General features: G+C 43.2%; 1 protein-coding gene across 9 annotated transcripts in view; it reads left to right on the forward strand.

The window, feature by feature from the left end:
* The window catches only part of LOC110503127 (trinucleotide repeat-containing gene 6B protein-like), a 62,118-nt gene extending 48,462 nt beyond the window's left edge, over nt 1-13,656 (forward strand). For 8 of the 9 annotated variants that reach the window (XM_036960621.1, XM_036960615.1, XM_036960617.1 and 5 more), the window contains 4 exons: nt 2,317-2,526; nt 2,903-2,973; nt 3,135-3,274; nt 11,620-13,656. In XM_036960621.1, the coding sequence (XP_036816516.1) occupies nt 2,317-2,526; nt 2,903-2,973; nt 3,135-3,274; nt 11,620-12,136 (938 nt within the window). In that variant the 3' untranslated portion in view covers nt 12,137-13,656. The remainder of the gene's footprint in view (nt 1-2,316; nt 2,527-2,902; nt 2,974-3,134; nt 3,275-11,619) is intronic. The other variant, XR_005039222.1, reaches the window with a different exon arrangement.
* Nucleotides 13,657-13,752: the final 96 nt, after the last annotated feature.

A 13,752-nucleotide genomic window follows, 5' to 3' on the forward strand; every position in this document is an offset into this window, starting at 1 on the left:
GGCCTAGCCAGTCTCCAGATCTCAACCCCATAGAACATCTTTGGAGGGAGTTGAAAGTCCGTGTTGCCCAGCAACAGCCCCAAAACATCACTGCTCTAGAGGAGATCTGCATGGAGGAATGGGCCAAAATACCAGCAACAGTGTGTGAAAACCTTGTGAAGACTTACAGAAAACGTTTGACCTCTGTCATTGCCAACAAAGGGTATATATCAAAGTATTGAGAAACTTTTGTTATTGACCAAATATTTATTTTCCACCATAATTTGCAAATAAATTCATTAAAAATCCTACAATGTGATTTTCTGGATTTTTTTTCTCATTTTGTCTGTCATAGTTGAAGTGTACCTATGATGAAAATTACAGGCTTCTCATCTTTTTAAGTGGGAGAACTTGCACAATTGGTAACTGACTAAATACTTTTTTGCCCCACTGTAGATAGCAAGTTAGCCAGTTAGCTTGGCTACTTGTGAGGTCAGAACACTCGGCTCAACCCTACTCCTCACCCAGACCGTCCAGTGTGTGCACTCTGAACGCTCCCGAGAGCGAAACGCTCTGAATTTATGAATGCCCAGAGTGCACTCTGGCACTCCAGTGAATTTACAAACACACCCTAAACATTCTCCTGGGGTTCGAAACAGAGGTCGACCGATTATGATTTTTCAACGCCGATACCGATTATTGGATGTCCAAAAAAGCCGATACCGATTAATCTGACAATTTTTTGTTTGGTTTTTGTTTGTTTTTTGTTGTAAAGGGACAATTACAACAATACTGAATTAACACTTATTTTAACTTAATATAAAACATCAATAAAATAAATTTAGCCTCAAATAAATAATGAAACATGTTCAATTTGGTTTAAGTAATGCAAAAACAAAGTGTTGGAGAAGAAAGTAATGTGCCATGTAAAAAGTGTGCCATGTAAAATATGTGCCATGTAAAAAAGCTAACGTTTCAGTTCCTTGCTCAGAACATGAGAACATATAAAAGTTGGTGGTTCCTTTTAACTTGAGACTTCAATATTCCAAGGTAAGAGGTTTTAGGTTGTAGTTAATATAGTATTTATAGGACTATTTCTCTCTATACCATTTGTATTTCATATACCTTTGGCTATTGGATGTTCTTATAGGCACTATAGTATTGCCAGTGTAACAGTATAGCTTCTGTCCCCCTCCTTTCCCCTACCTGGGCTCAAACCAGGAACACATAGACAGCGCAAGAGGAATAACTACTCAAAATCTAAAAGCGAGTGACGTTTGAAACGGTATTAGCGCACACCCAGCTAACTAGCTAGCCATTTCACATTGGTTACACCAGCCATTAGGCTGATAGGCTTGAAGTCATAAACAGCGCTGTGCTTGTGAAGAGCTGCTGGCAAAACGCACAAAAGTGCTGTTTGAATGAATGATTACGGGCCTGCTGCTACTCAGTCAGACTGCTCTATCAAATCAGACCTAATTATAACATAATAACACAGAAATACGAGCCTTTGGTCATTAATATGATCGAATCCGGAAACTATCATTTCGAAAACAAAATGTTTATTATTTCAGTGAAATACGGAACCGTTCGGTATTTTATCTAACGGATGGCATCCCTAAGTCTAAATATTCTTGTTACATTGCACAACCTTCAATGTATGTCATAATTACGTAAAATTCTGGCAAATTAGTTCGCAATGAGCCAGTCAGCCCAAACGGTTGCATATTCCCTGACTCTGCGTGCAATGAACGCAAGAGAACTGACACAATTTCACCTGGTTAATATTGCCTGCTAAACTGGATTAATAGTTATAACTAGTGATTATGATTGATTGATTGTTTTTTATGAGAAGTTTAATGCTAGCTAGCAATTTACCTTGGCTTCTACTACATTCGTGTAACAGGCAGGCTACTCGTGGAGTGCCATGGTTAGAGCGTTGGACTAGTTAACTGTGAGGTTGCAAGATTGAAACCCCTGAGCTTACAAGGTGAAAATCTGTCGTTCTGCCCCTGAACAAGGCAGTTAACCCACAGTTCCTAGGCAGTCATTGAAAATAAGAATGTGTTTTTAACTGACGCCTAGTTATATAAAAGGTATACAAAATAAAATATATATATATTTTTTTAATAATTGGAAATCGGCGCCCAAAAATACCGATTTCCGATTTGTTATGAAAACTTGAAATCGGCCCTATTAATCGGTTGACCTCTAGTTCGAAATATACTCTGTTTTTCCTTTTGTTTACTCTCAAATGTTGTCAAGTTTCAACTGTCTGAGTTTATCCTGCTGTTAGTCAGACCCAGGTCTGACTAGATAATTCCCTGTTGCCCGTAGCAAAGTACACAGAGTACAAGACCAGTTGGCCCCCTGAGCCCATTGGACACAACAAGATGTGGAAGACTAATCGCAACCAACAGTCCCAGCAGCTGCCACGCCCACCCCCGGGACTCACCAATCAGAAGCAGGCCTCGCCGTCCCGTGGCCCGTGGCAGGCCCGTGGCTGGGGCAGCTCGAGCGGGAGCCAGGAACCCAGATATGGCCCTGGTAATGTCATAACAGGGTGTTTGAGTCTTTCCACCCTGGTCTGTCCTGCCTGCTACCTGGTGAAGTATTAAATGTACCCAGATGTCTGTTGCCTTGCTCTGATTCCACATCCCTAATGGTACCCTATTCCCTATTGGCCCTGGTCAATAGTAGTGCACTATAAAGGGAATGGGGTGCCATTTGGGACAGAGCCCCAGAGAAATTGCATAGCTAGGTGGTTAGGCCTCAGAGCCCACTTTTATATTTTATTCACCAAGCTTAAAGTACAGTAGGGCTTATTTCTCATTCATTGGTCCAGAACTGGCTGCCGCAGGTACAGAGGTTGGGGTTGTCTACAATGTGGAACTGATCCCTGTGTGTGGTTTGGTGCTAATAGGCTCTGCTTGGAGTGATGGGGGGACCTCCAGAGGAAGCTGCTGGCTGGTGCTCTGCAATCTCACTCCACAGGTACACACACACACACATCATCCCTCATAGACTACACACACCATTCCTCGGGACAACACACACGCATGTGCACACATACAGAATCACTTCTCTTGCACATATCACCTCTACCGCACAAGTCATCCCTAACCCCAGTCCCTCCATGATGTCCACTCCTGCAGATCGACGGCTCCACCCTCCGTACCATCTGTATGCAGCATGGCCCCCTGCTGACCTTTCACCTTGGCCTGACCCAGGGCAGCGCTCTGATTCGCTACAGCACCCCACAGGAAGCTGCGAAGGCCCAGAGCGCACTACACATGTAAGCTCCTCTTAGCCTGTCAATCATGGTGTAGTTCTGTAGATGAACAGGCAGCAGTTCCACTGTGTTTTACTGCCGGCTTTACAGACGATTACAGACTCCTTTTCAGACAGATACTTTTTCCACTTAAATTAACTAGGCTACTTTTCAGTTTTCTAGTTAGAAAAAGTCTGCTGAGCCCTCTCCCGCTAGAATGAACGTCATGCATCTTCTAGCCATATTTTGATAGGAAGTGCGCCTGTCGGTCACAAATTGAGTGACAACAGAGAAACACTTCTGGTTTGACACTGCTGTCTGTCTCGCCTCTCGGTACCTGGGTTTGTGTTGTGATTGCAGTCGAGTTTCTGGAGAGAGGATGAATTTGCACCTCCCATATAGTTGAAATCCACTTACCTATTGTTTTCTAGCACAGTCATTTATTTTCTTTAGAGTGCAGGGTCCAACATTAACGATGGCCCTCCGGGGCCAGTAAAAACCCTTCGGGCCAGTGGATCTCTTCAGTGGCCAGTAACATTTTAGCTCATTTTTGCATTCTTGTAAAATATTTACCTGCTCTTTCACAGTCTACCATTGAAGACTACAAATGTCATGCTATTTGTAGTTGATCAATATGATTGGCTGTTCATTCAAGCACCACCACACTTCCGTTAGTCACAGCTGTCCAGAGCTAAAAGAAACACCCATCAATCTACTCAGAGTTGATTTATTTTAGGGAAAGTGATTTACAAAAGTTAACATTCAGTAGTGAACATACTAGCAATATGCTGGCTACTGTTGATAGTCTGCAAAAAGAATGCTACAAATAAACAGCTAGCATTCTTGGCTAGCCTACTGTCACCATGTCTATCTCTTTTGGAACATTGGTCTTAAAGGGCGTTTGTTTTTACTCTGTTTATTTAGAACCTAACGGACAACTAGGAAAAGTGCAAACCAAGTTTATTCACCCAATGGGTCAGACAGCTGAAATGTTCCCATCAGCACAAGTATTTATACCCAACTTTAGGTGAAATCTCCTCCTTTTCTCAAAACATTACATCTTTGTTGCTAGGCAGGCTAAGTGATGTGTGTAATAAACTGTTCCTTCTCCCTTCATCTGACCTGACCTGAGTCCACATTCCTCACTAATCCATAGCTATCCAACTTTATCAGTGACCGCAACCATGTGATTGCCTTTTCCCTTACTTTGTAACTCTCAAAGCCCATGGCTCATATCCACCCTTAATTGACCCCATCATATACATTCCTCATATATGTAACCATTAACTTCTGGTGTAGCAAGTATTTCAAACTACAACCCAACATCCCATTTTCTAATCTTCTCTAAGTGACATATTTTAGAAACAAAAATAAATTAATACAATGAATGAATACATTGTAGTCCTGAAAAATATAGTAATGACTTGCTTAATTATATTACACAGCTTTAATACACATCATAACCAAATGTAGCCTATTAATATAAAGTATGCCAAACTATAGGTGAGCGTTTCCCCAAACTCTGCCCTCTGCACCCCAAGGGGTGTGCACGTTTTGGTTTGTGACCTAGCACTACACAGCTATTTTTATTGGTCAAAGCTGGATGATTATTTGAATCAGCTGTGTAGTGCTAAGGCAAACACCAAAACTTGGGGTCCCGAGGACTGAGTTTTGGAAGCGCTGCTATAGGCCCTGCATGACCCAGAAATGATGTTCGGGCCATTTAGATTTTTGGCCAACTGGCCCTGCCACAGATTGGTGGTGCCTAGGCTATTTACTGTGCTTTGATTTACAAACAGCAAGCTTGACTAGTTTATAAAAGGTGTCGAATTGACCAAATAAAGTATTTCATACAGTGCATTCGGAAAGTATTAAGACCCCTTGATTTTTCCACATTTTGTTACGGGGCGGCAGGGTAGCCTAGTTAGTGTTGGACTAGTAACCGAAAAGTTGCAAGTTCAAATTCTCAAGCTGACAAGGTACAAATCTGTCGTTCTGCCCCTGAACAGGCAGTTAACCCACTGTTCCTAGGCCGTCATTGAAAATAAGAATTTGTTCTTAACTGACTTGCCTAGTTAAATAAAGGTAAATACCCTTATTGTAAAATTGATTAAATAGTTTTCCCCCTTCAATCTATACACAATACCCCATAATGATGAAACAAAGATTTGTTGGAATTTTTATAGAAAATAGAAAACACATTTACAAAAGTATTCAGACCCTTTACTTAGAACTTTGTTGAAGCACCTTTGCCAGCGATTACAGCCTGTAGTCTTCTTGGGTATGATGCAATAAGCTTGGCACACCTGTATTTGGGGAGTTTCTCCCATTCTCTGCAGATCCTCAAGCTCTGTTAGGTTGGATGGGAAGCGTCGCTGCACAGCTATTTTCAGGTAAATTCCTTCGACCTGATGGCTTGGTTTTTGCTCTGACATGCACTGTCAACTGTGGGGCCTTATGTAGACAGGTAGACCTTTCCAAATCATGTCTAATCAATGGAATTTATCACAGGTGGACTCCAAGTTGTATTAACATCTTAACAATGATCAATGGAAACAGGATGCACCTGAGCTCAATTTCAATTCTCATAGCAAAGTGTCAGAGTACTTTTGTCATTATGGGGATGTTGTGTGTAGATTGAAGAGGGAAAATTCGATTTAATCCATTTTAGAGTAAGGCTAACGTTACAAAATGTGGAAAAAGTCAAGGGGTCTGAATACTTTCCGATTGCACAGTATACGTCCATGGTATCTTGTTCGGACAAGTAAACTAAAGATCTTGTTTGTCAGGACTTGCCAGACAGTGATGTTACCTACTTGTCAGTAGGTAAGAGCATCGTTAAGTTGCTGTTCATTTGGCCCCCTTAATTTGCATACTGGCTTTTTTATTTTATTTTTTATTATACGCAAATATATTATTAAAACAATTCAATGAGGATGGTGAATCCTCCTCACTGCAGGAACCATTAGTAGACTAGAAAGAGCCTCACTGGTCCAAAATATGATAAAGGAGAACTGATTTAATTGTTTTAAAAGCTAATGATACGTAGATGGTATTTTCAAAGATATTAGCATAGGCCTACTGATTTAATCAGTGTTGACTGCTGCTTTCTGTATAGCAAAGCCCATGATTAACACTTGCTTCATTTTTCAGTCATACATGTATTGGAGATAGCTTAGAAAATGCCTCTTACACTGCTTCACAGTTGCTAGCTCTGTCACTAGAGATCCTGGTTCGAGTCCAGCCTCTGTCGCAGCCGGCCGCGACCGGGAAACCCATGGGATGGTGCACAATTGGCCCAGCATCGTCCGGGCTAGGGGAGAGTTTGGCCGGCAGTGATGCCTCTTACAGCTCCCCCCCTACTTTGTGCAATTTCCGCCTGAAGACATACCCAAATCTAACAGCCTGTAGCTCAGGCACAGAACCAAGGATATGCATATTCTTGGTACCATTTGACAGAAAACACTCTGAAGTTTGTGGAAATGTGAATTGAATGTAGGAGAATATAACACAATAGATCTGGTTTAGATAAAAAAAACATACGTTTTTTCTTTTTGCATCTTTAAAATGAACAAGATAAAACAAACATTCAGATAGGATGATGGGAACAATTTCAGTGAAAAATATAAGAGGGCAACAGTACTTGTGCAAAGTTTCAGAATGATAACTTCCAAAATGAGTGTGCTACATGACATTTATCATGAAGTCACCCAGGTGTCCCACACAAGTAGCCCAAATGTACCCAAGTGGCCAAATTGGTGAAGGTATGCATTTTGAAACGAATAACTATATACAAAATACCAAAATGGTATTCTAACATCCCCCCCCTATTTGCACACTTTCAATATTTGGAAGACCTTCAGTCCTCTATCAAATCTATTTATATAGCCCCAGCCTAAAACCCCAAACAGCAAGCAATGCAGGTGTAGAAGCACGGTGGCTAGGAAAAACTCCCTAGAAAGGCAAAAACCTAGGAAGAAACCTAGAGAGGAACCAGGCTGGGGGGTGGCCAGTCCTCTTCTGGCTGTGCCGGTTGGAGATCACAGTGGGTGTAGAGGGTGCAACAGGACAGCACCTCGTGAGTGAGTGAGTGAGATCTACTGTCTCCATTTCACTTTGGCCATTGATGTGGTCCTGCCCTCTCCTCAACAGTCTCAAATAGGCTATTTCATGTGGGTTGGGGTGGGGCGGCAGACACGCGCATCTCACATTTCATGACATTACATGTTTATATATTGCTTCTAAAAAAAAAATGTTTTAAATCGCAAATAATATTTTATATTACTTCATTTCAAACAAGGGCATTAGCATGATAAGAACTTACCAGTCCAAAACTGTCCTCTCCCGTTCAAAAAATATTCCTCCACAATCGCTAAATGAAGCATCCTACAACAATCTCTCTCACCTTCCCAATCAATTTATTCTAAAATTGTGTGTACATCTGTATATCTAGACTTAGATTTAGTTTTCCCTGACTTAGTCGCCATAATGATTGATATATAAACAGCTGAATCTGCGCGTTCACCAAACATTCGCTATTGAAACTTCAATAGCGAATGACTCTCGTTACGCTGGAGCTTACTACATGGGTTGGTCTTGCAACACATAAACATGGCGTATTGCCGTTTAGCTCCGCTCATTGGCTATCTACCCAGCTAGATTTAAAGACTATCAGTGGTCATTGGGGTAAAAGACAGTCAATCAACAAAACAGCGGGCAAATCATTGGTGCACAATGATGTCATGACTTGTCTTAAAATTGGTTTCTTTCAGTCAATACGTCCTGCGAAATGGCCCATCAGGTTTGATTGTGTTACAAACAAACCAGTTGATTACAGTGACTGGAAAAGTCACGTTCTGTGTGGGTTATTTACCTGGAATGTGTCGTCAAATGGAATGAGACGGAATTCACAACACAAGCGGTTCACAAAATGTTTTGTGTTAGGCTATAAAAACGGATTTTATCAAACAAAAGATAATTCATTGTGTAACAATGAGCATTGGAATTGCAAACAGACGAAGATCGTCAAAGGTAAACAATTTATTTTAATGCAGTTTGTGACTGTTACGCCTATGCTGGTTAAAAAAAAATGTTTTTATGGGGCTCTATGCTCAGATACTCGCATCATATTCTTTCGCAGTAAATCCTTTTTTACATCTGACAACGCAGTTGGATTAGCAAGATTCTAGGCTTTCGATACATGTGAGACACTTGTATTTTCATGAATGTTTAATATGACTTTATGTAGCGATCACCGTATGTTGTGGAAGTTCAGCCCGCTAGCGGGTTCTGTGCGCAGAGAGGTTAAAAAGGGGTGAAAGTTTTTTAAATTCAACAGAATTACAAAAAATGAAAATGAATGAAGCCTGTGGAAGTCTGCATACTTACAGGATTATTTTAAAGACCGAGTGCAGTCAAAATGTACTTTCCATGTGGTTTTTACCATATTGTACAACAGCTGATGAATCGAAACCTCTAAAAGTATGAAAACAAATGTGACCAGCATTATGTCCTGATAGTTTCTGGTTGGAACCGCAATCTAGCATGAGAATGTACCAGAGGGCACTAAAATAGAGCTTGTTCGGCAAAAAACCTAGCCCCCCCCACAGACCGAGGGAGCCTGGCCGGCTACTTATTTAATTCAAATCAAATTTTATTTGTCACATACACATGGTTAGCAGATGTTAATGCGAGTGTAGCGAAATGCTTGTGCTTCTAGTTCCGACAATGTAGCAATAACCAACGAGTAATCTAACCTAACAATTTCACAACAGCTACCTTATACACACAAGTGTAAAGGGATGAAGAATATGCACATAAAGATATATGAATGAGTGATGGCACAAAACGGCATAGGCAAGATGCAGTAGATGGTATCGAGTACAGTATATACATATGAGATGAGTAACGTAGGGTATGTAAACATTATATTAAGTGGCATTGTTTAAAGTGGCTAGTGATACATGTATTACATGTATGGCAGCAGCCACTCAATGTTAGTGGTGGCTGTTTAGCAGTCTGATGGCCTTGAGATAGAAGCTGTTTTTCAGTCTCTCGGTCCCTGCTTTGATGCACCTGTACTGATCTCGCCTTCTGGATGATAGCGGGGTGAACAGGCAGTGGCTCGGGTGGTTGTTGTCCTTGATGATCTTTATGGCCTTCCTGTGACATCGGGTGGTGTAGGTGTCCAGGAGGGCAGGTAGTTTGCCCCCGGTGATGCGTTATGCAGACCTCACTACCCTCTGGAGAGCCTTACGGTTGTGGGTGGAGCAGTTGCCGTACCAGGCGGTGATACAGCCCGACAGGATGCTCTCGATTGTGCATCTGTAAAAGTTTGAGTGCTTTGGGTGACAAGCCGAATTTCTTCAACCTCCTCAGGTTGAAGAGGCACTGCTGCACCTTCATCACGCTGCCTGTGTGGGTGGACCAATTCAGTTTGTCCGTGATGTGTACGCCGAGGAACTTCAAACTTACTACCCTCTCCACTACTGTCCCGTCGATGTGGATAGGGGGGTGCTCCCTCTGCTGTTTCCTGAAGTCCACAATCATCTCCTTTGTTTTGTTGACGTTGAGTGAGAGGTTATTTTCTTGACACCACACTCCGAGGGCCCTCACCTCCTCCCTGTAGGCCGTCTCGTCGTTGTTGGTAATCAAGCCTACCACTGTAGTGTCGTCTGCAAACTTGATGATTGAGTTGGAGGCGTGCATGGCCACGCAGTCGTGGGTGAACATGGAGTACAGGAGAGGGCTCAGAAAGCACCCTTGTGGGGACCCAGTGTTGAGGATCAGCGGGGTGGAGATTTTGTTACCTACCCTCACCACTTGAGGGCGGCCCATCAGGAAGTCCAGTACCCAGTTGCACAGGGCGGGGTCGAGACCCAGGGACTCTAGCTTGATGACGAGTTTGGAGGGTACTATGGTGTTAAATGCCGAGCTTTAGTCGATGAACAGCATTCTCACATAGGTATTCCTCTTGTCCAGATGGGTTAGGGCAGTATGGTTGCGATTGTGTCATCTGTGGACCTATTGGGGCGGTAAGCAAATTGGAGTGGGTCTAGGGTGTCAGGTAGGGTGGAGGTGATATGATCCTTGTCTAGTCTCTCAAAGCACTTTGTGATGATGGAAGTGGGTGCTACGGGGCAGTAGTCGTTTTGCTCAGTTACCTTAGCTTTCTTAGGAACAATGGTGGCCCTCTTGAAGCATGTGGGAACAGCAGACTGGGATAAGGCTTGATTGAATATGTCCGTAAACACACCAGCCAGCTGGTCTGCGCATGCTTTGAGGATGCGGCTGGGGATGCCGTCTGGGCCTGCAGCCTTGCGAGGGTTAACACGTTTAAATGTTTTACTCACGTCGGCTGCAGTGAAGGTGAGTCCGCAGGTTTTGGTAGCAGGCCGTGTCAGTGGCACTGTATTGTCCTCAAAGCAAGCAAAGAAGTTTAGTCATCCTGGTCCGCGACGGGGCTGATTTTTCTTTTTGTAATCTGTGATTGACTGTAGACCCTGCCACATACCTCTTGTGTCTGAGCCGTTGAATTGCGACTCTACTGTCTCTATACTGACGCTTAGCTAGTTTGATTGCCTTGTGGAGGGAATAGCTACACTGTTTGTATTCGGTCATGTTTCCATTCACCTTGCCCTGGTTAAAAGCAGTGGTTCGCACTTTCAGTTTCGCGTGAATGCTACCATCAATCCACGGTTTCTGGTTGGAATGTTTTAATAGTTGCTGTGGGTACGACATCGCCAATGCACTTGCTAATGAACTCGCTCACCGAATCAGTGTATTCGTCTATGTTGTTGTTGTTTGACGCAATGCGGAACATATCCCAATCCACGTGATCGAAGCAATCTTGAAGTGTGGAATCAGATTGGTCGACCAGCGTTGAACAGACCTGAGAGCGGGAGCTTCCTGTTTTACTTTCTGTCTATAGACTGGAAGCAACAAAATGGAGTCGTGGTCAGCTTTTCCGAAAGGAGGGTGGGGGGGGGGGCCTTTATATGCGTCACGGAAGTTAGAATAAAAATTATCCAGGGTTTTACCAGCCCTGGTAGCACAATCTATATGCTGATAGAATTTAGGGAGTCTTGTTTTCAGATTAGCTTTCTTGCTAGCCTTCTGGCTGGCTACTCCTGTGCTGGTGGAAAGAAAACACTGGTTCAATAGATGGACCAACCATAGACTGAAAGTCAAAGACATTCCATGCAGACTGTCTGGTGGGCTAGGAATACAGTGATTTCTAAGGAAATGGGAAAAACCTGCATAGACTTAATGGGGGGGTTACTATAATAGAATGTTACGACTAATAGATAACAGCCAGTGAACACAAAACAACATTAAATCACTCCTTACACTCTCCTCTCTCTTTCCAGGTGTGTCCTGGGCAATACCACCATCTTGGCCAAGTTTGTGAGCGAGGAAGAGGTTGCTCGCTATTTTGCACATTCCCAGGCGGGAGGGGCGAGCGGAAGCCAGGGGGGGCCCACAGGGACAGGTGCAGTGGGGGCCAATAGCAGCGGAGGGAGTGGAGAGAGGGAACGAGACAGAACCAGAGGAGGAGGAGAGAGCTCTGTCCCTGGAGGAGGCGGCAGCTCAGGGCCCGTCAGCTCTGGCTGGCAGAGTTTGCACAGTACAGGAGGCTGCCTGGATACTACCCCTGCCCAGGGGCCCGGCCTGAGCATGTTTGCCCAGTGGAGCAGCAACGGTGCTGGGGTGGCTGGGGGTGTGGAGCCCAGCAGACAGGGTTTGTGGGGAGGGATGGGGGGTGGTGGGTACCCCAGCAGTAGTAGTATGTGGGGGTCCCCTGCCATAGAGGATCCACACCAGATGGGGAGTCCTGCTGCTCTGCTGCCTGGAGACCTGCTAGGAGGAGGGGCTGATTCCATCTGAATGACCACACCTAATACATGAACCTACACGTGAAGACAGTATAAATGTATTTATACTGTGTGTGTGTGTGTGTGTGTGTGTACACACACCGAATAAACTTACACATGTTCTCACACACATATACATACTTAAACACACACAGATCAAATGACACTAGTCACAAACATGCAGATCCTCTGACGTTAACTCTCACACATTGTGTCATTAATAGACCGTGACATGCCAACACTACTCAACATACATACATATTTTTCCCTTAAATGAAGACTTCAACAGCAAGACTTGAACAGACCAAGGTGGAATCCGTTACTCACTCATCTGGATGACGACTTTTCACCCATTAACCAGAACTCACTGAGTATCCTGAGATCCTATCATTCAGGCCCTGTAGAGAAACCAACAACGTGACAACACATGGAGCTGTTCCTATGTGATGTGTAACACCTTATTACAACACCCCTCTACTACACAAACCTACAAGATGACTTGTTTTCACAGCACTGGGCCTACAGTCCCTACCTACCTGGCCCAACCCTTTCTGACTCTTTCTCACCAGTTACACACTGCTATGTCACTGCTATGATGTCTAATGTATCTTGTTGTATGTTGGTTAAATTGTGGAAAAATCCAAGATGTCCTTTCTCTCTTTTTAGTTTTTACTTCAAAATGCTGACCTCGTTATGTTTTCTTACTCAATCAAGTTGGTTCTTATAATGCCATGCTGATGATGACTGATCACTTGTTACTAGCTGTACAAGGTGCCCTCCTGCCTGCCTGTGGAACTGTGCATGAGAGGAGTGACGGGATGATAGGAGTATGTGGGTGCGTTTCACAGCTAAGACGAGGTGACGCAACAACCAATGTTAGCCTGCCACGTCATCGACTGACAAATTGTTATAACATGAAGTGGTTAGCTGATACTATGCCTGGATAGGTATTTTGAGTAAGAACTGTCAGGCATCAGCAACGTCTAAGCATAGGAACGCGTCATGTGTGTTGCCGTGGTGAATTCCTTTTGGCGATGAGAACATGATTAACAAGCGTGATTGTGTGCTGGTGATGTGTGATAGAGAGAGAGAGTGTGTGTGTGTGTCTGAAATGCTTTTCCCTTTCAGGGAGACAAATGTTTGTGAGACTGCTTACGTGTGTGTGTGTGTGTCTCTCGAAGTTCAACAACATAGGCACTAATGCATATTTCTCTTAAGTTGTGGTTTTAGCAGCATTTTTTTTGTTGGTCTGAATTGCAATAAGCTTATTTTTCTTTATTTAAAAAAAAAAGAAGCAACCAACTGAAGGCATCCATGTTAAGATGCCAAAACCTACCAAACCAAGCAGAGCTGGAGCAGTGTTTTTGCAAACACGTTAAAGTTACTAATTGTAAAATGTTTTGTGTATCAATTTAAATTAAGGCAGGCTTTATCACTCCTGTTCAGGTTATTTTAGTTTCTTTTTGGATTTTTACAAAGGAGGACATTTTAATTTAAGCAAACAAGAACAAGACAATAAAGGTTGTATTAAAGTCTGGTTGTCATTGGTTTGAACCACAACACACCAGCACTGTTGTCCTAGACTGAACATCAAGTAAACCTTTACCATGAGCAGTCTATTGGCTTGCA

This window comes from Oncorhynchus mykiss, chromosome 23 (genome assembly GCF_013265735.2).
Source record: "Oncorhynchus mykiss isolate Arlee chromosome 23, USDA_OmykA_1.1, whole genome shotgun sequence".
In the NCBI taxonomy this organism is placed as follows: domain Eukaryota; kingdom Metazoa; phylum Chordata; class Actinopteri; order Salmoniformes; family Salmonidae; genus Oncorhynchus; species Oncorhynchus mykiss.